Source organism: Sceloporus occidentalis, unplaced genomic scaffold (assembly GCF_023333645.1).
Source record: "Sceloporus occidentalis isolate IW3139 unplaced genomic scaffold, rSceOcc1.0.p SCAF_20, whole genome shotgun sequence".
NCBI classification, from domain to species: domain Eukaryota; kingdom Metazoa; phylum Chordata; class Lepidosauria; order Squamata; family Phrynosomatidae; genus Sceloporus; species Sceloporus occidentalis.
This window is the reverse complement of record NW_028317000.1, coordinates 867,172-894,554: the sequence shown is the minus strand read 5'-3', so window position 1 is coordinate 894,554 and position 27,383 is coordinate 867,172. Positions and strand designations below refer to the sequence as shown.

The following is a 27,383-nucleotide window of genomic DNA, read 5'->3' as shown; positions in this document are numbered from 1 at the left end:
AAGCCACTGATGAGGAAAGAAAGCTCCATTCCATTTACCTCAACAGAACCAAATCCTTTCATAAATTGACTAAACTCTTTTTTTATTGTTGTTATCGGGGAACAAGGAATTGCCTTCCTGTATCCCACAACTACCTTCAAAGTAGATTGTGCACATGATTCACCTGGCATTGGTCATTGACTCCTTTCACCTCCACCCATGTTACTATGGCTTCTGTGATTTTTCTTCATGGAAAATGTAGAATGTAGGATGGCTATGTGGGCCCAGTCATCCATGTTCATGTTGTAGAATGGATGCTTCATCAGCTGACCAAGCAAGTTTGGAAAATACACTCCTTGATAGCCAAGAAATGACACCATATCTGCCACTGAGCAGTAAGTACGCATTGGTATTTTACCCATATGTGTATCACAGAGACCACAATGAAGAAGAACAGGTTACTTCCATATCACTAGTTCTTCGATGATCATCTGTGATCCACTCTCCCCATGGGATGTGAATCCCTGCTCCTCATCTTAACTTGTGTTTTGCTGCACAGTGTCTGGAATTGAAGGTTTTAGTAGGAATTGCAAGAATTGTGTGGGCAGGGTAGAAGGCAAGGGTTCTATTTAGAGAACCTTTTCAGCTCTAGAAGGTTCAGACAGTTGCTTCAAAGGCACAAAACCACTAATATGTGTGGCTTCAAAGTTACATTAAGTAACCTGTTCCTCTTAAGAAAGTTCAGGCAATCCACAGTTATTATGCTCTGTTTCCATTTGTACTAGCCTAAGATGTATAATTTCTTTTTGTTAACAGCCATATTGTCCCTTTCCTGTTATTTCAATGATACATCCCTTTATTTTTGTTTCAGTTGCAAACTCTAACACAGGCAGTGGCTCTCGACGAGACTCCCTTACAAGCAGTAGTGACCTGTATAAGAGGACATCTAGCAATTTGACTCCTATTGGACACAGTTTTTACAATGGCCTTGGGTTTTCCTCTTCTCCGGGGCCTGTTGGCATGCCTTTGCCTAGTCAGGGACCTGGCCATTCTCAGACTCCACCGCCATCCTTGTCTTCTCACGGATCCTCTTCAAGCTTAAATCTTGGTAAGGAGCACTGTTGTCTTTAATAATGGAGGCTAATGTTTGTATGTCAGTCTGCAGCAGCCACAATTCATCAGACATTGTGTTGGAGGCCTCAAAATGTGGTGTTTTGGATTCTTGCCCAAGTGCAAGCAATTCCATTTTGAAATTCAAAATGGAGGCTGGAAGCACAAAATGGAGAGAAGTTATAACTTAACAGGAAATTGTAGTAGGTGCCTCATCACCTAAGTGGCTGTTTTCAGGAATTTAAAACCTGAAATTTCAAGGGGGAGGTAACATAAAGCAGAAAAGGGCTTGCCACAATTCAATAATAATAATATTTATTTATTTATTTATTTATAGCCCGTCTTTCCCCGAAGGATCGAGGCGGGTAACAATCATAAAAATGTCACAATGACATTAATTAAACATACTTCCCTAACCCCCCCCCCAATTAAAATTACAAAACATAAAATTAATCACATTACTAAAATCAATCTAAAATTAACCCCCATTAAAATGAGGCTTGTGGGATGAATAAAGCAACCACAGTTATGGGAAAATGGGGAGAGCCCGTTTATCTATCTGGGATAGCCCACCAGAAGAGATCCGTCTTAACAGCCTTCTTGAAGGCATCAAGAGTTGTAATGTGACGGATCTCCTCTGGATACTACAGTTGGCCCTCAATATCCACTGATTTTTTTTTACCCTCGGATTCAAGCATACACAGCTTAACAATGGCCTGTTACAGACTGCCAAAATAAAGCTGCTTCGGGTCTCTTTGGAGGTATGCTGTTTAAATGATGCATGCATCCTAAGAATCCAGAAGCTGCACCAAAGCTGCACTCCAGTGCTTAGGAATGGAGTGTAGCTTTGGCATGACCTCTGGACTCTTACGACCCATGCATCATTTAAATAGCATACCTCCAAAGAGACCCAAAGCAGCTTTATTTTGGCAGTCTGTAACAGGCCAATATTCCCCAAAATATATAAATTCCAATAAGCAAAACCTGGATTTTGCCATTTTATATAAGAGTTAACATTTTACTGTGTCAGTGTATATAATGGGACTTGAGCATCCATGGATTTTGTTACCCATAGGGGATCCTGGAACCAAACCTCAGTGCATACCAAAGGCCCACTGTAGGAGGAATAGCTAATACCCCAGAGGACAAGATGAATATTCAAAATGACCTAAATAGGTTAGAATGCTGGGCCAGAGCTAACAAAATGAATTTCAATGCAGAGAAATGTAAGGTACTGCGCTTAGGGCAAAACGTTAAAAAAAAAATGAAATTCAAAGATGTAACTTGAGGGACACCTGGCTCAACAAAAGACTATGTGTGAAAGAGATCTTTAAGTCCTAGTTGACCACAAATTGAACATGAGTGAACAGTGCAATACGGAAAAGATAAATACGATTCTAGGCAGCATCAATAGAAGTATAGTGTCTAAATCAAGGGGAATAATAGTGCCATTCTATTCTGTTTTGGTCAGGCCCCACCTGGAATATTGTGTCCAGTTCTGGACGTCACAGTTCAAAACGGATGCCGACAAGCTGGAGCATATCCAGGGGAGGGTGACTAAAATGGAAACAATGCCCTATGAAGAAAGCCTTGGGGAGCTGGATACGTTTAGCCTGGGGAAGAGGAGGCTAAGAGGTGATTTGATAGCCCTGTTTAAATATTTGAAGGGATGTCATATTGAGGCTGGAGCAAGCTTGTTTTCTGCTCCTCCAGAGACTAGAACACGGAGCAATGGATGCAAGCTGCAGGAAAAGAGATTCCACATAAACATTAGGAGAAACCTCCTGACAGTGAAAGCTGTTTGACAGTGCAACATACTCCCTCAGAGTGGTGGAATTTCCTTCTTTGGAGATTTTTAAACAGAGGCAGGATGGCCATCTGTTGGGGAGGCTTTGATTGTGAGTTCCTGCATGGCAGGGGGTTGACTGGATGGCCCTTGTGGTCTCTTCCAACTCTATGATTCTATTCTATTTCAGTCATTCCCTCCTGTAGCCATCCCTATGTCATCATTCTTACATGTTCTCATCAGTCCTGAAAAGAACTGCTTTTCATGTTCTATGGTATCAAGAAAGATTGAAAAAATGTAGAATCAAGAAGATGTAAGATGCAAGAAAGTGTTGTATAGACATCCTACGCCTTACTCCATTGCTTAAGAAAGCTGTCATAAATAATTTTTTACAAAAACAAGTTTCTATCCCAGCAGACAGTTTGGGCATGAAACATGATGCCACAGATGAATTGCCCCTTCACATAGCCAGTTCGAAACCCAGCATGGGTTACCAACATGGGACAAAATACCCCTTTTTAAACCATCTTCCCAAAGATATCCCAGATAGAAACTCTGTCTGTTATAAACCTGGTGTGGGTTGTTGTTGTTTTTTTTGGGGGGGGGTGTTTTGTTTGTTTTTTGGACAGGAAAGGCCTATTCACTTCACACACAGATGAAAAGTTAGAGCAAAATAAAAAAAAATCAAAACAATGTTGAAAAGAGACGAAAGTTCAGATTTGTCCTGTAGCTTGCTAGTCTCCCATTTGTGTGAATCAAAGACCATGAAGAAGGATAGTTTGCATACCTGTAGCTGTAGTTCTTCTGAGTGATCATTTGTGAACTCACACAACCCTGCCCATCCTTCCCTTCTCACGTCTTGCTGGTCCCTTGTATTCTTGCATCGGCATATATCAGCAAATACTTTAGAACACGGTAGAAGGTTGTGAAAGAGGAGGTGTGCAGGCACTGGACAACCAGTTTGCCTGGGTTCACAGATACTTGAAGAACTACAGTTAGAGGTATATAACCTGTCCTTTTTGTAGCCATTAAATGTAGAATTTTGCATTTGTCTGTTGAAATTCATGTTATTAATTTCTGCCTAATTTTCCAGTTTATCAAAGTCTTTTTTAATTCTACTATTTACTATTTCCCAATGAGTTAGCTCTCTCTTCCAGTTTTGTATCATCCACAAACTTGATAAGGATTTCCTCCACTGCATCATCTAAGTCAGGGGTAGGCAACCTTTTTGAGCCGGGGGCCGGGTTGCTGTCCCTCAGACAACTGGGGGGGCCGAAGCCGGGGGGGAGCTTCCACCCTCCGGGGGCGGGGCCACATGCCGGGGGTGGAACTTCCACCCTCCAGGGGCAGAGCTGGATGCCGGGGGCGGAGCTTCCACCCTCCAGGGGGCGGGGCTTTCTCTGCTCCCTTTCCCGACCTCCAGCTGTCTGAGAGACAGCTAGATGTGGGGGGGGGGATTGGGAGAGGGGGTGACAGGCGCGCGCCTGCTCCTCCTGCCCTTCCTTGGCCCCCAGCTGCCTCTCAGAGATAGCTGGAGACCAGTAAGGGCCCGTGAGGGGCAGGAACAACAGGCGTGCGGCCCCTACTCCTTTCCTCGGGGCTTTGCCAGGCCTGAGGTGTCCTCCGAAGGACACCTCTGGTCTGCCGAAGCCCCGCGGGGAGGAGGAGGCGTGTGCCCGCCCTCTCCTCTTCAGTCCCTTCCTTCGGCCGAACGGGCTCCAAGTTGCCCTTGAGGCCGAAGGGGAGGGAGGCCGAAGGGAAGGGCTTGGGCACCCGTCCCAGGCCCTTCCCTTCGGCCGAAAGGGCTCCAAGGGGCCCTTGAGGCCGAAGGGGAGGGATGCCAAAGGGAAGGGCTTGGCCACCCGTCCCAGCCCCTTCCCTTCGGCTCTTCCCTTCAGCTGAAAGGGCTCCAAGGGGCCCTTGAGGCCGAAGGGGAGGCCGAAGGGAAGGGCTTGGGCACCCGTCCCAGGCCCTTCCCTTCAGCTCTTCCCATCGGCTGAAGGGAATGGCGGCCGCCGGAGCCCTGTTGGAGGGCTCTGACGATTGCACCGGGCCTCTTAGAGGCCCACTGCAGCCCTGTTGGAGGAGGACCCCCGCCCCCTTCCTCCCCTCCCCGCGGCTGTCTGCCAGCCGTGGGAAGGGAGAGGAGGAGGAGGAGGAGGACCTCCGCCCCTTCCTTCCCTCCCCGCGGCTCTGGCAGCTGTGGGAAGGGAATGGAGGAGGAGGAGGACCCCCTCCCCCTTCCTTCCCTCTCCGTGGCTGTCTGGCAGCCAAGGGAAGGAAGGAGGAGGAGGACCCCCGCCCCCTTCCTTCCCTCCCATGGCCTCTTGCGCGAGACCAAAGGCCGCTCACGAGAGAGGTCCTGCCACCGATTTCCCCGTGCCGGTGGCAATCGGCAGCAGGACCAGGCTGGGGCCAGTCCGAAGGCCTCACCGGGCCGGGAGTTGCCGACCCCTGGTTTAAGGTATATACAAAATGAATTTCATGTATAGACTTGGATCCTAACTCCAGGATATTTTATTTGTTGTTAAATGCCTTCAAGTAATTTCTGAGTTCTGCCAACCCTAAGGCAACCAATGACAGAGTTTCCTTGGCAAGATTCTTCAGAGGGAGGTTGCCATCCTCTGAGGCTGAGAGAAGGTGACTTGCCCAAGATTACCCAGTGGAGTTTCAAGGCTGAGCAGGGATTTGAACCCTGGCCTTCAGAGTCATAGTCCAATCCTCAAACTATAGTACATAATGAGATATGACAGCCAGTGTGGCGTACCACACTGGCTGTCATATCTCATTATGTACAAAAGATGCAAATACTAAAACAAAACAAAAAAACTCGGAAAATTTTCAAAATCCGAAACACTTTTGCTCCCAAGCATTTCAGATAAGGGATACTCAACCTGTAATAGGAAAAAATGTTTCTAGCTACAAGTGTAAGGCATTCCCATCTTTATCAAGTTAAAAAAACTTGATTCTGAGTAATTTATAGTTGTTTGTCATGTCCAAACTCAGAGATTTGTGTTTAATTCAAAGTAAAGTTAATGAGAACAAACCAGGATGCAACATAGTCCCCATAACTTTTCAAACAAATCATAGTTCTTCAGGTCTGGATGTTAGGTGAAACTATGGTTAAAAGAGAAAGCTTTATTTTGCATATAAGTTCCAAAGAAAAAAGGGGTGATGAAGAAAATGGTTGTCGTTACTTTCATTTATGTTTGAATCAAGCTATTTATTTTGGTTGCAATACTAGGATTTCTTTAATTGGAATATGTCCCACCTTGATAGCTTGGATGGAAAAGCTTCTTTGTGTTCACAGCTTTAAGTTTCTTTTATCTGCTGCGTGACAAGACATTTTCATTTTTCATGACAGGAGGTCTCACAAATGGAAGTGGACGTTATATCTCTGCTGCTCCTGGAGCTGAAGCCAAGTATCGCAGTGCAAGCAGTGCCTCCAGCCTCTTCAGCCCCAGCAGTACACTCTTTCCTTCTTCACGCTTACGCTATGGGATGTCTGATGTCATGCCTTCCGGTCGCAGCAGGCTGCTTGAGGACTTCCGGAATAACCGGTATCCAAATCTGCAACTGAGAGAGATTGCTGGGCATATCATGGAGTTCTCTCAGGACCAACATGGATCCAGGTGAGATGATATAACTAATTAAAAAGAACTATAGAATTGCCCTTTTATATGTCTATTAAAAAATCAGTATAACTTCCTAAAAACATGGAATGTGCAATAGTATAAATTTCTTAATTAATCAATGTATCACTGTTGATACGATTTCCAAAGCATCTTTCATATTGGGTTTTTTAAAATGTTATGTAATATGAATTATAGAAACAGTGGCCAGTCTTTTCTGACTGAAAAACCATACATGGAGGATATAATGAGCCTTAAAAGAAAAGTCCAGAATTTCCAAAATCCCAGGTCTTCAAAGTTGTGTTTGCTGTGGTTATTCACTGTGCCTCAAGGAAATGATGATCGTACATTTGTTTGTAGTGTAATTGTTAATGAATACTGCCTTATTCATAAACTTCTGATAAATCTTTGAGCAGATCAAAATGTAAAGTGTATAATATGTGCAAACACCTATTGTTATGATTAGCTGTCCCAAACTCTCCGTCGTATTTCTCTCTGAAACCTAAAATAAAATAAATTAATAAACCCATTTGGATAAATAATAATAAATAAATAAACTTTATTTGTATACCGCCCTTCGAAACATCAGGGCGGTTCACAGCAGACATCCATACAATTATTAAAACAACATATTAAAACCATCAATACAGTAAAAATAGTCTGTGCCAAATCACAGATGACTCACCAATGGCTAACAGGGGAACTAACAAAGAGACTTAACAGGGACTTAACGGGGGGGGGAAGGGCTCACAAGGCAGAGGCTTAGGGATAAGCCTGCCTAAAGAGAAGCATCTTTAGCTCCTTCTTGAATTGGGCCAGAGAGGTTGCTGAACGGAACTTGGTAGGCAGCGCGTTCCAGAGGATGGGGGCCGAGGTCGAAAAGGCCCTTCTGGTGGTGTTGTTCAATCTAGCCTCTGGAACTTTTAGTAGGTGCTGCCTGCTGGATCTGAGCGTGCGGGGCGGATTGTACGGAGAGAGGCGGTCCTTCAAGTACTCTGGGCCCAAGCCATTTAGGGCTTTATAGGTTATAACCAACACCTTGTATTGCGCCCGGAAGCGAATAGGCAGCCAATGTAGGTCCTTTAAGACCGGTGTTATATGACTGGTCCTAGGTGTATTAGTGACCAGTCTCGCTGCCATATTCTGCACTAATTGCAGCTTCCGGGTATGGTACAAGGGTTGCCCCATGTAGAGCGCATTGCAGAAATCCAACTGAGAGGTTACCAGAGCATGTACTACTGTTTCTAGGTCCCCCCGGCTCAGGTAGGGACGCAGCTGGCGTATCAGCCGAAGCTGATAACAGGTGCTCCTGACCGTCGCATCCACCTGAGATGTAAGGTGGAGCGATGAGTCAAGGAGCACCCCCAGACTGCGTACAGAGTCCTTCACGGGGAGCGTGATCCCATTCAGGACAGGTGGAACCACCGCCATCCCTGGGCTAGGGGAACCTATCGCGAGTACTTCCGTTTGGGAGGATGCTTGGGAGCGATGCTGTGTATAGCCCTGGAAAGGTTGGTATCCCAGATACCAGTCAGGGCATCAACAGAGTCGCCGTCGGTTCCAACCGTAGACCCCTCTAGGGCTTCTTGGAACCTTTTGGGTTCCATCAGCCTTCGAGGGTGGACCATTTTAATAGGTCCGCCACCCCTGGGGAGGATCTGGGTAGAAGCCTTGATTTTTGCCTCCACCAGGAAATGATCCATCCATGACAAGGGGGAAATATTCGATATTTCCGCCCACGGAATTTCCATGTCCGTACAAAAGACCAAATCGAGTGTATTACCCGCAGAATGCGTAGGCCCTGAGACCAGTTGTGACAGGCCCATGGCTGTCATGGTTTCCATGAATTCCCGAGCCGCACCGGATGGAACATAGTTGGCCGCGAGGGGGATGTTAAATATAATGCTCTTTTTTCCCCCTTTCCCAACTATTTGCCATCCAGGAGTCCAAGGTCCAACACTCTTGTTTCATCCATAGAGACTTTCAGGTTTAGGAAGCTGTAGGCCTTCAAGTCGTTTCTGACTTATGGCAACACTAAGGCAAACCTATCATGGAATTTTCTTGGAAATATTTGTTCACATACCATAAAAGCAGTAGATCTGGTTTGGTGCAGAAAACCAGCAAGCTGTGCCATTGAGCCATATCTCGGGTATCTATAGTGAAACATGAAGAGAAGAAAGTTTTTTTTGGAAGTTTGGTCATAGACTACATAAGGCTTATTTGCCTTAACCTTCTGCTGACAGTATATTAAAACAGCATTCTCCAACTTGGTGCCCTCCAGATTATTGTGCAATCCGTCTGAGCATTCTTGCTTGGGATAATGGTTTATGATCCAAGTGCATTTGAAGAGCATCGGGTTGGGAAGCAAAAAGATACCTTTTGGCCTGTTACAGACTGCCAAAATAAAGCTGCTTCGGGTCTCTTTGGAGATATGCTATTAAAATGATGCATGCATCCTAAGAATCCGGAAGCTGCACCAAAAGCTGCACTCCAGTGCTTAGGAATGGAGTGTGGCTTTGGTGCAACCTCCGGACTCTTAGGACCCATGCATCATTTAAATAGCATACCTCCAAAGAGACCCGAAGCAGCTTTATTTTGGCAGTCTGTAACAGGCCTTTGTGATACTCAAGAAAATTTTTGAGGCAATTGACTTCGCCTAATGCTTTAGTTCATGAAGGAAAACATGAACCAACTAATTTTAAATTGAAATACCTGCAGGTTTATCCAACTTAAACTGGAACGTGCCACTCCAGCTGAACGGCAGCTTGTCTTTAATGAAATCCTGCAGGCAGCTTATCAGCTGATGGTTGATGTGTTTGGAAACTATGTAATCCAGAAATTCTTTGAGGTGAGTTTCATTTGCATTGTTCTCAGTTTTCAAAACTAATTTTTTGTTTGTTTATTTTTAAGGAGACTTACATCTTAAAATAAAAGCATAGTATCTGCTTTGTGGGATCCTAACATATCTATTATATCTGCTTTCTAGTTTGGTAGCCTAGAACAAAAACTTGCTTTGGCAGAACGTATTCGTGGCCACGTTCTCTCCCTGGCTTTGCAAATGTACGGCTGCAGAGTTATACAGAAGGCCCTTGAGTTTATCCCTCCAGACCAGCAGGTAATTGTAAGTTTCCACTTTAACTTTACTTCTTGATGTTAGATGTTCTTGTTTTTGTTGATGTTGTTAATTAAAATTAAACTGTTAGGTTTTGTCTTTGTGATTTACTTTTAATTTTTATGGTGCATGTGTTCCGTGACTTGTGTAAGTGCACAAATAGTAAAACACTTGAGGGAGCAGGGAACAGTACTAGGAATTCATGGCCAAGGAGAAATACTAGAAGTGAGTTTATAGATCTGTTATTACAGAAACCAGGAAACAAAAGCATCTCTTAATGACCTCTGAGGTGGAGAAAAACTACTGGACCTGATCCCCTTCCCCATAACCATTCCTTCTCCTTTTGTGTCGTGTCTTTTTAGCTTGTAAGCCTGAGGCCAGGGAACCGTCTAACTAAAATATTGTATGTACAGCGCTGTGTAAATTTACAGCGCTTTATAAATAAAGGTTAATAATAATAATAATAAAGCAATTTATCAAAAGTTTTTACTCTCCCTGTTTTTCTCAGGCAAGGGAAATTCTAATAATTCACTAAGGATCTCCAGCTCTCCTGTATCTTATAGATGAAAAGGAAACTGAATAAAGGTTCTCTTTCTTATCTTTGAGAACAGGGTTGACTCATAAAAATGGAAATTTTCCTTGAATTTTCAAGGGACCGTATGTTATTGGTATAATACATGCTTGCATACAGAAGTTCCCACTTCCATTTCTGGCATCACCAGTTAAAAGGATGAGGGAGCAATGGAAAAGACATGTGCCTGAGACATTGGAGTATCATTATTAGCTAGAATGTACAGTACTGGCCTGGATGAACAAATTGTGTAAACTGATATCAGGCAGCTTTGTATATTCTTCAAGTCCAATGGTGCTTGCCAGCTGTGATTCTGGTGGTGCTTTCTCTCCCCCTCCCCAATAGAATGAGATGGTCCGAGAACTGGATGGCCATGTGCTCAAATGTGTGAAAGACCAGAATGGGAACCATGTTGTGCAAAAGTGCATTGAGTGTGTACAGCCCCAATCACTTCAGTTCATCATTGATGCATTTAAAGGGCAGGTAAGTATGCTTGTACAGTATAGACAGGGCAGGGGGGTGGGGGGGACTTCAATAAAATACTGTGGTTGTTGAGTTTTTCAAGTTTATCTCAGTGTCTATGGCAGCTTAGTTATTTAGTCTTAAGAATTAACTATTTTCCTTTCTCTTTAAATCCACAATAGTGCAGTTTCCCCCTTGTCTGATGTTGTATTCTAACCTTTTGGCAAAATTATTTGGGAATACAAGGCATTCCTGCTTATCTATTTAATGTTGATATTGAAGCATGTTATACTATAGCTTTTTGTCCTGCAGAGCTTCTCTTCCAAATTTTGTCCAAGGGGGAAGGGGAAGTTCCATTGGTTAGCCTTGCTCCTGACATCCTACCAAAACTTAATGAATTAAGGCAAAAGGTTACACAACAAATTGGGTTTGAGGAGAGAAGGTTGGGAAGCTAAGATTGAGGTACATATTTTGTTTTTTTTAGCTGCCATCAAGTTGACTTCAATTTAAGATGACCCTATGAATCAGAGACCTCCAGGTCATCCTTTCATCGATAGCCCTGCTCAGTTTCCACAAAGATATTCTTACCTTTTCCATCTACGCCACTGCAGCTACTATTGTAGCTAGGTGCTCTGTTTGGCTAAAGCACTGGAACATGGACTCATAGCTCCAGCTTAGCCACAGTCCCTTTTACTGGCTCCCTATTTTGGGAAGGCTCTTAAGGACATCATCACTGGCAACTAAGGACAAGAAGAACGCCATGTCGTCTATGCCCAGGAAAGCATTTAAATGCCAGGGTAAACAGTCCCAGTAAACAGTCTTTTCATACTGCCTAGTCCTTTTCTTATTCTTGGGATTTAAGGACATGCAGACCTGCCTGGTCTAGCTCCCAGCTTTCTTTCATCCCCAAGGAAACACAGAATTCCCCCCCCCCCCCCCAAAAAAAAAACCAGTCTTCCAAAAACCAGTCAACCATGTGACTATACTCCCCATCAGATAAGGGACAGGCTTTCCCTTTTTTCAGATTTTTTTTTTAAAAAGCTTTTTTCCTGTGTCTGTTGAACTCAGGTGTTTGCCTTGTCTACTCATCCGTATGGCTGCCGTGTCATTCAGAGGATTCTTGAGCACTGTCTTCCTGAGCAGACTCTACCCATCCTGGAAGAGCTTCACCAACACACGGAACAGCTTGTGCAGGTAGTACTTTAGAGATTGGTTAAGGAGGGCTGACCAGTGAGACAGTAATTCCTGAAGTTGCATTTTGGCCAGGTAGCCCAGGTTTCTAATTAGTTGTAATACTTACTCATTGGCCTTCAGCTATTTGGACAGGCTGAGATGTTCGATGTTGGACCAGTTTAAAAATTCTTTTCAATGTACTTTAAAAAAAAAATACTTTGAAGCCGCTTTAAGTCCCAGTCCTGGGAAAAGAGCGGGATACAAATAAATAATAAATATTTGTTATTGTTACTGTAAGAATCAAATGGATGGTGTGTATGCTAACCAGGCAGGTTTAACATATAATGAATTGTAATAGAAAGTGATGTAATAAAATGTGAGAGGAGCAGGGCCAAAGAGACAAGTGCCTATCTGCAATGTGCCCTTGCCTTACGCAGAGGATCTGTTCCACCCCCCCCCCCCCCGCATAAGGCAAATTCCATGTATGATCAAGCCCCGTTGATTTGAATGGGCCGTGTTCCTGTGGCGCCCCATTTACCATATTAGGGCTCGTCATCCATGTGATCTCAAGTCCGCATATGACGAGCCTGCATATGGTGCGGGCACACTGTATTAACTTCTGGGTGAAAATGGTTTTATTCACCAGGACCTTTGTTAATTTTACAGGAATATTAAGACCTTCACCATTTGTGTTTACTGCTGCTTGTGATTCTGGTTTGTGTGTTTTGTTTTTATGGTTTTTTAGTTTCAAATCCTGTGCATGTAATTCCACTTTTAGGTAGAAAGGCAGTGTTCAAAGGCAGAGTACAAAAACAGTATTTAAAAAATTGTAATGTGCACAGTTGTTTTTGAGTTGATGTAATAATGTTATGTGCTCAACAGGATCAGTATGGGAACTATGTCATCCAGCATGTACTTGAACATGGACGACCTGAAGATAAAAGCAAGATAGTAGGAGAAATTAGAGGCAATGTACTTGTACTAAGTCAACATAAATTCGCCAGGTGCTTTGATTTCCTTGTTTTGTATTTTCCTAACCAGTGCTAAATTGTAGAATGGTGAAGTTTTGAAGGACAATTTTAAAAAAATGTAGTGTGTGTGTGTGTGTGTGTGTGTGTGGAGAGTTGTGATTCAGAGCACAACAAGAAATAATCACACAGTGTAAAGGATGCTTATTTAAAGTTGTGTGCTTTAGCTGCTAAATAAGCACTCTTATGTACACTGGTAAATTTTGTTGAAGTATGCATCTCTTCACATGTATGTATATGGTGTATGGTCTTAGTTGGCAATTCATATTAGCTTGGGTCAGTTATGATGCCACAGGCTCTTCTCCACTTGCTCTTTCTCACCATCTTGTCCTGGCTGAAATAAACAGTGGTTTGCCATTGGCTGCATTCATGGATAATTGTAAAACATAGGTGCAGAAAAGAGTCTTCTCATAGTAATTATATTGTTTTTTCTGTTACATAGCCAGGAGAAGAAGACAAGTAGGATTTCTTTTCACTTTTTCTGATTTTTAGCTTGTAATTCTTTACAAACCAAGATTTCTGTTTTAAAAATTTATCAAGCAAGCCAGCTAAACAAACCAGGCTATTTGGCTTGTATAGCAGCCAGTACGATATAATTTTCCAGCAGTGTTGGGAAGCTTCAAGCTGGGTCTCCTCTTTCACTCTTCACAGGCAGGGCATATCACCTGTCAATCAAAATTCACCACCCCAACAGTGAGAGCCAATTTCATCCCACCTTGTCTGAAAAATGGACAGGGTTTAGTGCTCTGGCTAATCCTATCCAGATTGTGGATTTCAGTGGTCCTAATTCAGCTTTAAACTCCCTGTTTTGCTTTAGCCTTGCCACCTTTGAGGGGATGGCCAGTCTCAGTGAGTTGGTACACACAGCTGCATCTATCCTCAGATGAAGAATTGGGGCTGGGCTCAGCTGTGAAGGTGCCCTCCAGGGACAGACAATGAATAGAACACACAGACATCTTAGCAGTGTCCCGAGGGCAAAGACCATCACCACTCTCTTGCCACATAACATTATCTCAGATGGCCATTGAAATCGTCTCATTGCAAGAGCCTTCCTCTTCTGCTCGGTCGGCCCTTGCTGTATTGGAGGATACAGGATCTCCTACTCTGGGAGTCCTCCTTCTGGGGTGAGAGGCCCCACATCGTTCCTTCTGAGTGTTTGCAACCATTTGCCCACACAATAAAATATATCATAAGGCAAAATTCTCAAGTCTTCTCCTATACTGCAGGTCTTGGCTATACCTCCTCCCAAATGACCTCCTCCTTTGGGCATGCCTACAGCTAGATCTTTGCTCCACTATCATCACCTTGTTGACAGTCATGTCGATCCCATTGCAGGTCTTCTTCAAGTTCTGTTAGTGATTCTGTGTTGTCTTTCAGGTTGAAGGACTGTTCCAGGAGACGTTGTCAGTCCTGACATGCTCAGTATCATGGTTATCGATATCATAAGTATCGCAGCTCTTATGAGTCATATAGGTTCTAGCTCCTCAGACTTCTTATTACCACTACAGAAGCTCTTCAGCCTTTTACAGTCACTACATGAGGCAGGATGCTATCCTTCATACTTTATACAGTGCACCCGTGTATAACTATACGCGTTCAAGGGCCGCACTGCCGTGCTGGCGCGTGCACAAGCTCCATTCAAATGAATGGGGCTCCAGCATAGGTGGAATTTGCCTTATGTGGGAGGTGGTGGTCCAGAACGGATCCCCACGTAAGGCAAGGGTCCACTGTACTATCAGAAGCAGGTTTACCTGCAATATTATCAAGGCTGAAAATGAACATGCTCTATCTCATCATCAGGTCCATCCATCAGCAGCCTCCTGGTCAGGAGTGTATTGGGTCAGCTACATTGCAACTAATTATTTTAGGCAAGATATTGGGCCTGATTATTACTTCATTCAATGAGCCAGGTTCCATCTACGGGAACTTAAGTGGTTTCTTGTGCCTTACCAGAACAAGATCATAGAATCATAGAATCGTAGAACTGGAAGAGACCACAAGGGCCATCCAGTCCAGCCCCCTGCCATGCTCCGATATTACATTTTCCTGTTCTTTTAATACTTTGGATGTAGTTCATCTGGTCCTGGAGACTTATATTCATTTAGATTAACAAGGTATTCCAGTACTATCTCTTTACTTATTCTGTGCTGAAATTCCCCTATTCTGTCCTCTGCTCCATTTTCCTCAGGTTGAGCACCCTTTTCCTTTTCTGAGAACACAGAGGCAAAGAAAGTGTTGAGTAATTCTGCCTTTTCTCTGTCTTCTGTTAGCATTTTGCCATCTTCTCCATGCAGTGGCCCTACCATTTCCTTTTTTTTTCCTTTTGCTGCAGACATATCCAAAAAAGCCCTTTTTATTCTTAATCTCTCCTGAGTTCATTCTGCACTTTAGCTTTTCTGACTTTACCCCTACATAATCTAGCTATTTGTTTGAAATCTCATTTGGTGATTTCACCATTTTTCCATTTCTTATACATGTTCCATTTAAAAGCTAGCTCAGTTGAAAGTTCCTTAGTCATTCATCCTGGTTTTGTGAGACATCTCCCATTTTTCTTTCTCACTGGAACTGTTTGAAATTATGCCTTCAGTATCTCCCTTTTGAGAAAGTCCCATCGGTCTTGAACTCCCTTATCTTTTAGTATTCCTGACCATGGGATCACCCCCAATATTTCTCTAAGTTTACTAAAATCCGCTCTCCTAAAATCTAGAATGCGTGTCTGACTATGCCTGGCTTCTCCTTTCCACTGTATAACAAACTCCAGGAGAACATGGTCACTTCCACCTAAGGATCCCACCACTTGCACCCCATTAACCAAAGCATCCTTGTTGGTTAGGATCAGATCTAAAATAGTTGACCCCCTTATTGACTCTTCCACCATTTGGAAAATGAAATTGTCTTCCAGGCAAGTGAGGAATTTGCTAAACCTTGAGGATTTTGCTGAGTTTGAATTCCAGCAAATAGGAGGATAGTTCTGGTCCCCCATCACTACTACATCTCTCCTTTCTGAGTGTGTAGTCATCTGTTCTAGAAAGGCGTCATCAAATTCCTCCATCTGACTTGGGGGTCTGTAGTAGACTCCCACCATAACATCCTTGCTGTTTCCCTCCCCTTTAATTTTTATCCAGATGCTCTCCACCTGGGTTCCAGTATTGAGTTCCTGGATCTCTTCACTGGTGTAACTAATGTGTTATTCCTCCTCTTTTCCTGTTTGGCCTATTTCTCTTTAAAAGGTTATACCCCTCTATTTCTACATTCCAGTTCTGAGACTCGTGCCACCAGGTTTCAGTGATGCCTATTATATCATATTTGCTTTGTTGTACTAAGAGTTTGTGTTCATCTTGCTTATTTCCCATGCTCTGTGCATTAGTGTAGAGACATCGCAGACCATGGGTCCTCTTTACTTGCTGCCTGTGCAAGTTTTTTTGCCTCCCACTGTTGGGTCCTTGCACTGTTTGTCTTGTTTCCTCTATGTCGGTTTGACTATTTTCTCCATCCCCTTTCTCCTTCCATAATATTGTCTCCCTCCCCCACGGAACTCAGTTTAAAGCCCTCCTGATCAAATTCTTGAGACGGTTGGCAAAAACATTTCTTCCAAATGGCATAAGATGCAACTCATCTGTTTCCAGAACCCCCCCCCCCCCCATGGAACTGCAGCCCATGATCAAAGAATCCAAATCGTTCTTGGTGGCACCATCTGCAGAGCCAGTTGTTTACATCTGCTATTTTCCTCTCCCTTCCCTCCCATCAACTGGCAGAAGAGACGAGATGACAACTTGTGCATCCATTTCTTTCAGCTTCCTACCAAGAGCCTCGTAATCCCTTCTGATGTTCTGAAGGCTGTGTCTTGCAGTATCATTGGTTCCCACATGGACCAGAAGGAAGGGTATTGATCAGTAGGCTTGACCAGTCTTGTCAGCCTGTCTGTCACATCAAGGTTCTCCTCCCTACCAACTTCCAAGACCGTTGGTTCCGTTCTGTCCTGGAAATCCTCTTGCTCTCTAATATGCTGAAATGTAGCTTCAGCTGCTGGTCTTTCTCCTCCAAGAGTGCTACCAACTTGCATTTGGTGCAAGTGAAGTTCTCCACATCTGTAGGCAAGAAGGCAAACATCCCACAAGTGTTGCAGCGCTCCTTTGTTTTGTGAGTAGCATTTGGTTACTGCTCCACAACTACGCAGAAAAGGGAGGCGGCTCCCGGCCGCCTCTTTCTGGCGGTCTGTACCTCACCATAGAATCATAGAGTTGGAAGAGACCACAAGGGCCATCCAGTCCAACCCCATTCTGCCATATAGGAACTCTCAATCAAAGCATCTCCGACAGATGGCCATCCAGCCTCTGTTTAAAGACCTCTAAGGAAGGAGACTCCACTACACTCCGAGGGAGTTTGTTCCACTGTTGAACAGCCCTTACTGTCAGGAAGTTCCTCCTAATGTTAAGGTGGAATCTCTTTGCCTGGAGCTTGCATCCATTGCTCCAGGTCCTATTCTCTGTAGCAGCAGAAGACAAGCTTGCTCCATCCTCAAGATGACACCCCTTCAAATACTTAAACAGGGCTATCATACCACCTCTTAACTAACCTCTTTTCCAGGCTAAACATCCCCAGCTCCCTAAGTCGCTTCCCATAGGGCATGTTTTTCAGACCCTTCACCATTTTAGTTACCTTCCTTTGGACATGCTCCAGTTTCTCAGCATCATTTTTGAACTGTGGTGACCAGAACTGGACATAATTTTCCAGGTGGGGCCTGACCAAAGCAGAATACAGTGGCACTATTACTTCCCTTGATCTATATTTCTGTCGATGCAGCCTAAAATCACATTGGCTTTTTTAGCTGCCACATTGCACTGTTGACTCATGTTCAACTTGTGGTCTACTTGGACTCCTAGATCCCTTTCACACGAAGTCTCATTCAGCCAGGTGTCCCCCATCCTATATCTGTGCATTTTATTTTTCCGCCCTAAGTGCAGTACCTTACATTTCTCCATGTTGAAATTCATTTTGTTAGCTTTAGTCTGTTCGGGTCATTTTGAATCTTGATCCTGTCCTCTGGGGTATTAGCTACTACTCCTAATTTAGTGTCATCTGCAAATTTTATAACTATGCACCCAATTGTGTCATCCACGTCATTGATAAAGATGTTTAATAGCATTGGGCCCAGGACAGAGCCCTGTGGGACCCCACTGGTCACTTCTCTCCAGGATGAAAAGGAGCCATTGTTGAGCACCCTTTGGGTTTGGCTGGTCAGCCAATTACAAATCCATGTAATAGTTACTTTGTCTAGCCCACAGTTTGCAAGCTTGTTTACAAGAATGTCATGGGAAACCTTGACAAAGGCCTTACTGAAATCAAGATATGCTATATCTTGTTCATCATTTGGATCTTTCTTTGGTTCCAAAAGTGAATCCACTATTTTGTTACTGATCAGGAATTCTAAGTAGGAGTGTTAGAAATAACTTCCATTCCTCTTCCATTTTTTTTCCAGCAATGTCGTGGAAAAATGTGTTACACATGCTTCCCGCACTGAACGTGCCATGCTGATTGATGAGGTGTGTACTATGAATGATGGCCCTCACAGTGCCTTATACACCATGATGAAAGATCAGTATGCCAACTATGTGGTACAGAAAATGATTGATGTGGCAGAGCCAGCACAAAGAAAGATTGTCATGCACAAGGTAAGCTGTGGATATAGATTTACTATTGGTCATGTAGTGAGAGCAGAAAAAAGAGCAAGAATGTGAACAGAGTTTACCAAAAGCCACTACACGTGTCCCTCCATATTCGCTGGGGTTAGGGGCACAGGACCCCTATGAATGTGGAAAAACTGAAAATAAGAAAAACACTATGTTTTTAACTTAGAGATCACCTCTCTAGGAATCTCTAGGTCCTCCAGTACAACTCTGTGGTCAACATTTGCCAGATATTGACCATAGAATTGTACTGGAGGAGCTACAAATACCTAGTGGAGTGTTCTCTCTAGAAGTCTCTAGGTCCTTCAATGTGACCTTTGGTTAAGGTTGACCATAGGGTTGCGCTGGAGGACCTTGATATTCCTAGAGAGAACAGATTAATAAAATCGTGAATAATCAAATCTGCACAAGGGTAATTTGTCCCAGTTTTTTAGCATGAAAATAGCAGTTGCTTGTTTATTTATTTATTTATTATATTTATTTGTATCCCGCTCTTTTCCCAGGACTGGGACTCAGAGTGGTTTCACAGCATTAAAAACAGTACAATTGAAAACATTTTAAAAAGTACATTAAATTATTATGGAATTAAAACAGATAGTTATTAAAAGAATAAAACATATTTTAAAAAGATAAAACTATATATAGATAATAATAATAATAATAATTATTATTATTATTATTATTATTATTATTATTATTATTATTTATACCCCATTCTTCGGCTAAGGCTTACAATTTGTTAAATGGACATTTCCCTGCCCTCAGGCTTACAATCTAAAAAAGACATGATGCAAAAGGAGAAGGGAATGGCAGTAGGGAAAGGGAAAAGTCCAGATTGTACCAAATTTTTAAAATGGTCCAATATCCCAGGCTGTCCTTATAGTAATTCCTTAAAATGCCTGTGTGAACAGGTAGGTCTTCAGCTGCCAGCGGAAGGCCATCAAGGAGGGAGCCGTTCTTATCCATTTCCTGGGCAGGGAGTTCCAGAGTCTAGGGGCAGCCACCAAGAAGGCCCTCTCTCGTGTCCCCACCAACCGTGTTTGTGATGGTGTTGGGACTTAGAGAAGGGCTTCTCCAGAGGATCTCAGAGTCCGGGCCAGTTCATACCAGGAGAAATGGTCTGCCAAATAGTGTGGACCTGATCCATGTAGGGCTTTATAGGTAATAACCAGCACCTTGAATTGTGCCCGGAAACAAACTGACAGCCAGTGAAGCTGTTTCAACAGTGGCATTGTATGATCTCTGTAATCTGCCCCTGTTAACAGCCTGGCAGCAGCTCTTTGAACCAGCTGAATTTTCCAAACACTTTTCAAAGGCAGCCCCATGTAGAGCCCATTACAGTAGTCCAAATGTGATGTAACCAAGGTATGTACCACCGTAGCCAGAACTGACTTCTCAAGGAACGGGTGCAGCTGACACACAAGTTTTAAATGTGCATAGACTCTCCTGGTCACAGCAGAGACCTGGGCCTCCAGGTTCAAAGGTGAGTCCAAGAGTATCCCCAAACTGTGAACCTGTGTCTTCAGGGGGAGTGTGACCCCATCTAACACAGGCTGGATCCCTATTCCCCGGTCTGCCTTCCGACTAACTAGGAGCACCTCAGTCTTGTCTGGATTAAGTTTCAATTTGTTTGCCCTCATCCAGTCAATTACTGAAGACAGACACTGGTTTAGAACCAGGACAGCCTCCTTGGATTGAGGTGGGAAGGAGTAGTAGAGTTGTGTGTCTTCTGCACCCCAAAACTCTCGACAACCTCTCCCAGTGGTTTCATGTATATGTTAAACAGCATAGGGGACAACACAGAATCCTGAGGGACCCCACAGGTCAATGGGGGGTCGAACAGGAATCTGTAGAACAGTACCTCCAAGCCCCATCCTAGACAGCCAGTCCAGAAGGATATCATGATTGATGGTATCAAAAGCCACTGAGAGGTCCAGGAGAATCAATAGGGACACACTCCCCCTGTCTAGTTCCCTGCGTAGGTCATCCACCAAGGCGATCAAGGCTGTCTCTGTTCTATAGCCAGGCTGAAACCAGATTGAAATGGATGTAGATAATCCGTTTCATCCAGAAACCCCTGGAGTTGGGAAGCCACCACACATTCCAAAACCTTGCCCATAAAACGATGACTTTTTTAACAAAGGCCGCCCAACAGCTATGTGCTGTGACCGTTAAAAATTACATTCTGTATCAAGGCTAATTGAGACTCTGAAATCTGCCTAAATTATTCAGATATCTTTCATAATTTTGTTTAAGTGTAAACTCCAAGGAGGATGGCCTAGTGACAATGTTGTATTATGTAAATACTGTGCCAGGAAGAATCGCAAGAGAATAAGCCTATATGGAAAACTTAAAATCACATAGGGCAATTTCAGAGGAAGTGCCAGCCACATCAGGACAGATGCATGTAAAGGAAATTTCCTTGCAAGATAAGCATTCTTGAACTGTAATTTAAGTCAAGATACCCCATGAGTAGTGAATATAATGGGTTGGATCATATCCCTTCGTGCAATAGACTTAGAGGACTTAAATTACTTTTGACTTCAGTTGGTCTTCTCTGGGTATGATTAAATCAAATCCATCCCAGTATGAATAAAGTAAGCACAGACATTTGAGTTGTTAGTGTGAACCATACATGTTGAATTAATGGAACTTTCTTCCCCACCCCCCAAAAGTACATTAAAAAACTTACAGAAGTATGGACTTAGCAAGTCCCAATAATTCAGTGAGTGTATTCGGGACTATAGATGTAGCCTTAAGTGTCTTTATTCTAGTTGCATCCAGTGAACGGGATTCTAACCAGTGCAAAGTTTTGCTGCAATTAACATGTGACTCTTTTAAGTACCGTGAGACTTCTGATGATTGTTCCATGTATGCTCTATTTTATTGTTCTTATTTCAGAGGATAGTCTGTTTGAACAAAAAAATAAAATAAAAATTGAGTTCCTTAAAAACGAATGGATTTATTATTGTGACAGAAACTTTCTCAGATTGGATGAAGAGGGCTTTACTCTTTGAATGTGTATTCTACAATAAATCAATCAATCTTTTAGATGTGAGCATTTCTGTTACTGAGTGTGAAGTCAGAATTTAATGTATATTGAAACATTTACATAGTTTTGGCGAATGAAATTGGCTCATACTTATGCACTAACATAACATTAAGTGTGGAAAAATAGTTGTCAGGAAAAAGCAACATGGGATATAGAGTCACAAGAAATATAATATGTATATGAATGTATTTGAAAGTAACATGACACAGCAAAAGCAATTGAAATGGCACATAGGTGTTGCATATAATGTAATTAGAAGTTCCTAAAAGCCAAGGACACATGTGGCAAGGACAAAGTGAAAAGGTGCAAATTGATGTCACCTGAAAGTCATTGAGTGGACAGTAATGTATGATGCAATGTGAGGTAAAGATTGAGCCAAGTATGATGTGTCAATCATAATGTATGTTCACGCCCAGGAGGTGACAACTGTATAATGAATAGAGAGACACATGTCTATATAAGCAATAATGTATGGCAATACTTTTTGTGGGTATTGAGGAGTATAGTAGTGTGGGTATTGAGGAGTATAGTAGTGTGAGTTTTGTGAGTAGTGAGTTGTTTTGTGCATAGTGTATATATTAGAATAAAAGTAGATCTTTTATAGAAGACTACTGTGTTGACTGGTGTCTTGAGAGCTGAACAAGAACCAGCAGACTCCAGAGAAGATTGGAAAACATCTTCAGCCAATTCTCAGAGCTACTGGTCAAACTGGTTGTTCTTCCGCTGACCAGGGGGGTGAGAGTGAAAGCCAGGAGAAGAGCTGCAACTCCCATCATCCCTAACAATAGTCTGGTTGTAGATAGACATCTTTAGTACCATAATAGTGGAACAAAAAGCTCTTCAGCACATCACTTGTGATTTTGTTATTTGGTTGCAATGTATTCTGAATCAGTCTCAGAACATTGTATATACCAAAAACACACACAAACCAGTTCAGTGATACTCAGCTGTCTGCCTGAATCTACTCTCTGGCAACTGAGTTGGAAAGAATGCCAAACACTACCCATTTCAGAGTGACCATATGTATTGAAATATTACATGGTTACAGGAATGCCACGTGTTGCTCAGAACTTAGGAGCATTGTTTGCAGCTGTTTATTTACTGCGCCTAAACATTTTCACACTCTTATTTTGTAGATCCGGCCACACATTGCCACTCTCCGCAAGTACACCTATGGAAAACACATCTTAGCCAAGCTAGAAAAGTATTACATGAAAAATGGGGTTGACCTCGGGCCCATCTGTGGACCACCAAATGGTATCATTTGAAGCCATGACCTACAGAAAAGAGCCAGTAACCATCTGGAATTTACAACCAGCAACCAATCATATTCCAATATACATTTTGAAAATATTCATGGTTGCGCAACGTAGATCTGGAACTACAAAAAAGAAAGAAAGGCAAAAAAGACCATTTGTAAATTTCTTTAATTTTATTCAGCATAACATGTACTAATTATTTTTTTAAATGATTAATTGCCCTGCTGTCTCAGTGGTGTATAGAATTCTTGTACATAGGCAACAGATGTACATGGAAAGCCACATTTTGTCCACTGGTGTAACTATTTCAGATACTGGAACTTTCAAAGTGGCTAATTTGAAATTTAAAAAAAAAAATACCATTTTAACTTCTCTATCTTAAAGGAGAGCTTTTTGGAAACAGCTGTTTTGTTCTCTTTTAGCCAGAACTCAAAAGAGAAGTTTAAAATTTTAGTTCAATTGCACAAATCTTCATTGAACACTGTTTATACACTTTAAAAAAAATCAATTTGCTAAAGCTTCAATTTAAAATAAGTTTTTAAGTTTCAGAAACTTTTAAAATTCCTTTTTCCTTGTATATTGTGCTATAGGATTGAACTTAGTCTCGAGAGTGAACCTATACACCAGGAGGTTTTTTAAAGTAGATGGAAGGTGTGTGGGTTGCTGCCGACTCCAGTTCTGTTGACAAGGAGGCTTTTTTTTAATTATTATTTAGCATGTAGGGAGGAAAAAAAATCCAATTCAACTTTGGTCTTGCTTCTATAAATATATAGTGTATACTTGGTGTAGACTTTGCATATATAAAAATTTGTAGTATTTTCTTGTTTTGATGTCTAATCTGTATCTATAATGTACCCTAGTAGTGGAACATACTTTTGATTGTACAATTGTACATTTGTAAACCTCTGTAATGTAAATGTGGAAAAGTTTGAATCAACATAAACCCATTTTTGGTAAGAAAATAAATTAGCAAACCCTGTGCATTTCAGTGTATATTCACCCCTTTTATGGTTGTAGTGTTGTATATTGTAAATTGTAATTTCAACCAGAAGTAATTTTTTTTTTCTTTTGAAGGAAATGTTCTCTTTATACAGCCTGGTTAATGTTTAAAAGAATGCTTGGTTTTTTTATTTGTCACCTAGTTGAGAAAGTAGCAATCCTTTCTAAATGTTCTACACAAATGATTCAGTTCAAAAATAGTGTTTTATTTGACTTTTTTTTTTTAAAAAAAGTAACATTTTACTTATTTTGTGGCAGTAAAAAAAAAAGTGGAGAAAAGTACCACTCCCCGTTAGTATTCCTTTGCAATCAGAGTCCCTCTTTCACCTTGTAAAGTGTGAATCACTTTGCCTTTTTGTACAGAAGATAAACTGTATTTTGCATTTTGTCTACTTGTAAGTGAATGTAACATACTGTCAATTTTCCTTGTTTGAATATAGAATTGTAACACTACACGGTGTACATTTACAGAGCCTTGTGTATATTTCCAATGAACCTTTTTGCAAGCACACTTGTAACCATATGTGTATAATTAACAAACCTGTGTATGCTTATGCCTGGGCAACTATTTTTTGTAACTCTTGTGTAGATTGTCTCTAAACAATGTGTGACCTTTATTTTGAAAATACAGAACTTTGGAATCTGGGGTTGTGTTTCTTTGAATATTTCCAATATAGTGCACCAGGACAAAATATTCTTACTGTTTGTCTGTCTTTCTTTCTGACTTCTTTGCCTTGTTTATTTATATTAATGATATCTCACCTTTCTCCCAGAACTGGGATTCATTATAGTTAAAGAGCACTTAGGTTTATAATAATACTTAAGTACATCAGCCCCCCATTCGAAGCTTAATTCTTAGGATCCAGTTAGATGCCTAAATCCTGCCTGAATATGGAGGTCTTTGCCTTAACCTAGGAGACAGCCTGGCATAGTGGTTTGACCCTGGAGACCAGGATTTGAATCCCAGCTCAGCCATGTAAACCCCCTGGGTGACCTTGGGAAAGTCACACTTTCTCAGCTTCATAGGATGGCAGTGGCAAACCCCCTCTGAAGAAACTTGCCAAGAAAACCCGATGATAAGTTGTCATAAGTTGGACATAACTGAAGGCAACAACAAGACTAGCCTCTCTCAAGATGCAGTTCCATAGCCTAGAAGCAGACACTGAACAACTTGGAACATGTCCACAGAAGGACAACCAAGATGATTAAAGGTCTGTCAACTAAGCTTTATAAACAATGACTTTGGGAGTTGGGTATATGTAACTTGGAGAAATGATGTCTGAAATAAATATCTGAAAGGATGTCATGTAGGAGGGGAGACAACTTGTTTTCTGCTGGTGCAGTAACTAGAATGTCAAGAAATGAATTCAGATAGCAAGAAAAGATTCTATGTAAATATTAGGAAGAAGTTTTTAATGGAATGGATTTCCTTGCAAGGTGGTGATCTCTCTCCCTTCAGAGGTCTAAATCTTTGGTGGACATTTTTTTGGGAGTGCTGTAGTTTATTCTTGCATGGCAGAGGGTTGGACTACCTGGCCCTTGTGGTACCTTGCTATTATTAAGTGGAAGAACCAAAGAAATGTCATGCTGTGCAGATCCCAAAACCTAGGTTTGTATAGGAGAATATGATCTGCAAACTGCTTTTTTCAGATCTGATCATTTTGGTAAGAAGATAGAGGCAGTTCTAACATTTTTAGTATTGGCATACAGACAAGCGAGAGTAGCAGGCTTCTAGTGTATAGTCATATAATCGGGAGCAGTGTTGGCCTTTGCTGAAGACAGCGCTTGAACACTGAGGCCATACATTCCAACTAGTAAAATACTTAATGTATCTATCCAAATTAGGTCTAATTCTTGAAAGCTGTTATCACCACTATGCCTCAGAGGGTTGACTGGATTAAAGTTGGTGGCTAGCATTCTCACCACACCTGTAGCAAAAGCTAGTTTAAGGTGCTTACGACAGGCCATGTGGGATATTCAGCTTTCCTTTTCAATAGAGGGGAACACCTGGGAAGCCCAGAAGGAACAGTCTCATCTAATGCGAAGGGTCTAAATTCCTTTCCCAAGCATAAAAGAATCTGTTCCTACTTGGGGGAAAAATGAAACTCAAAATTGTTTTTCTAAAAGAGACCCATAGGAAAAGGGGAAGCATCCATATTTCCCAATTCACTCTTCAATTCACAGTATGTCATAGGACACTCCGACAGATCCAATTTCATTTTTGGCAATAAGTGGTCTAGACTTTCAAAATCAGACACATCCACTCTAATCTTGGGATATTGGCAATCCCAGAGCACATACTCTATACTTTCCAACTGACTCAGTTTACCAAGATTATTAGACATACAACCTCTTCCAGATGGGTCAGGGCAGAGACAAAGTCTGCCTCCTCAATCCAATTCAACCCCATCTTCTCCACAATCTCAAGAAAATCTCTCACAGACTTACAAAACCCATTTCTCTGTCATTGGAGACATGTTTTAGCCCTTGACCTCTTCCCTTTGAAGCCTCTCTTACTCCATCCAAGTTTTCATAGGACAGATAAATTTTGAACCGTTTCATAGAATGGAGAGATCAAGGACTATATCACACTCAAGACCTATTTATGGATGGAAAATCTAAAATGAAGGAATCTCTTTCTTTTCAACTGAAAAGTCCAAGGTTTGCCACCACTGTCTTCCTATATCTGGCATATGAGCCATTTACAACACTCTGCTGCCTAACTATAAGCTATGCCCTGCTCATCATAGATGTTGCATCATAAAAAGAGCTGCTCAACAGCCCTCCATCCTCTGTCACAACACATCTCCCCATGCAACAATGACCAATGTCACCAAAAACTATGCAGTTGCAAATCTTGCATAGAGGTCCACAATAAATATCAGCACAGAATCATCCATTTTCTATTCTATCACATAGCTGTTAGAATGGAGAGAAAAACAGATACATCTTCTTCATGAGGCTGTCTGGGATAATTGCTGGGTTCCTTCTTTCCAAAACAGGCACCACCCATGGCCACTAAACATGACAGATATGAAAATGGGATGGAGAAAGAGCCAGGCCCTCTTCATGAGCCTGTCTGGGAACAACCCTCGTTGGGCTCCTCCTCCATAGAATGGGTTCCATCACTGATTGTTCCTCCTCATAGCTATCAGCATATGGACCATGAACCAGGCCTTCTCCATGAGCCTGTCTGGAATGAGCAATCGCTGGGATGCACTGAAACAGAAACAGTTCCACCAATGGTAACACCACGATGCAGATGTCAGAAGTGGAGAGACAGACCACTAGGCCCTCTCCATGAGCCTTTATGGGACCAACCTCCATTGGGTTCCTCTTTATTATTACAGACTATACCGGAGCCTATTGAATTTGGCAGTGATCAGAAGAAGAAAGGGAAATACATATGCCATCTCTACAAGCCTGGCTTGAACCAACAGTCCATAGGCTCTTCCCAACTAGAGCAGACCCCCTCAGTGTCCACTGCACTTGGTAACTGTGAGAAAAGGAACGAAAAACAACTAGGCCCTCTT

At 42.2% G+C, this 27,383-nt stretch overlaps 1 protein-coding gene across 10 annotated transcripts in view; it reads left to right on the top strand.

Annotated features, from left to right (window-relative positions):
- Positions 1 to 24,544, top strand: part of PUM1 (pumilio RNA binding family member 1) — a 75,631-nt gene extending 51,087 nt beyond the window's left edge. For 7 of the 10 annotated variants that reach the window (XM_089483510.1, XM_089483512.1, XM_089483509.1 and 4 more), the window contains exons 14-22: positions 851 to 1,087; positions 6,240 to 6,507; positions 9,226 to 9,355; positions 9,494 to 9,628; positions 10,536 to 10,673; positions 11,721 to 11,846; positions 12,708 to 12,829; positions 18,333 to 18,525; positions 22,729 to 24,544. In XM_089483510.1, coding sequence (XP_089339636.1) covers positions 851 to 1,087; positions 6,240 to 6,507; positions 9,226 to 9,355; positions 9,494 to 9,628; positions 10,536 to 10,673; positions 11,721 to 11,846; positions 12,708 to 12,829; positions 18,333 to 18,525; positions 22,729 to 22,860 — 1,481 coding nt within the window. In that variant the 3' untranslated portion in view covers positions 22,861 to 24,544. The remainder of the gene's footprint in view (positions 1 to 850; positions 1,088 to 6,239; positions 6,508 to 9,225; positions 9,356 to 9,493; positions 9,629 to 10,535; positions 10,674 to 11,720; positions 11,847 to 12,707; positions 12,830 to 18,332; positions 18,526 to 22,728) is intronic. The other 3 variants (XM_089483515.1, XM_089483514.1, XM_089483511.1) reach the window with 1 other exon arrangement.
- The last annotated feature ends 2,839 nt before the right edge of the window (positions 24,545 to 27,383 follow it).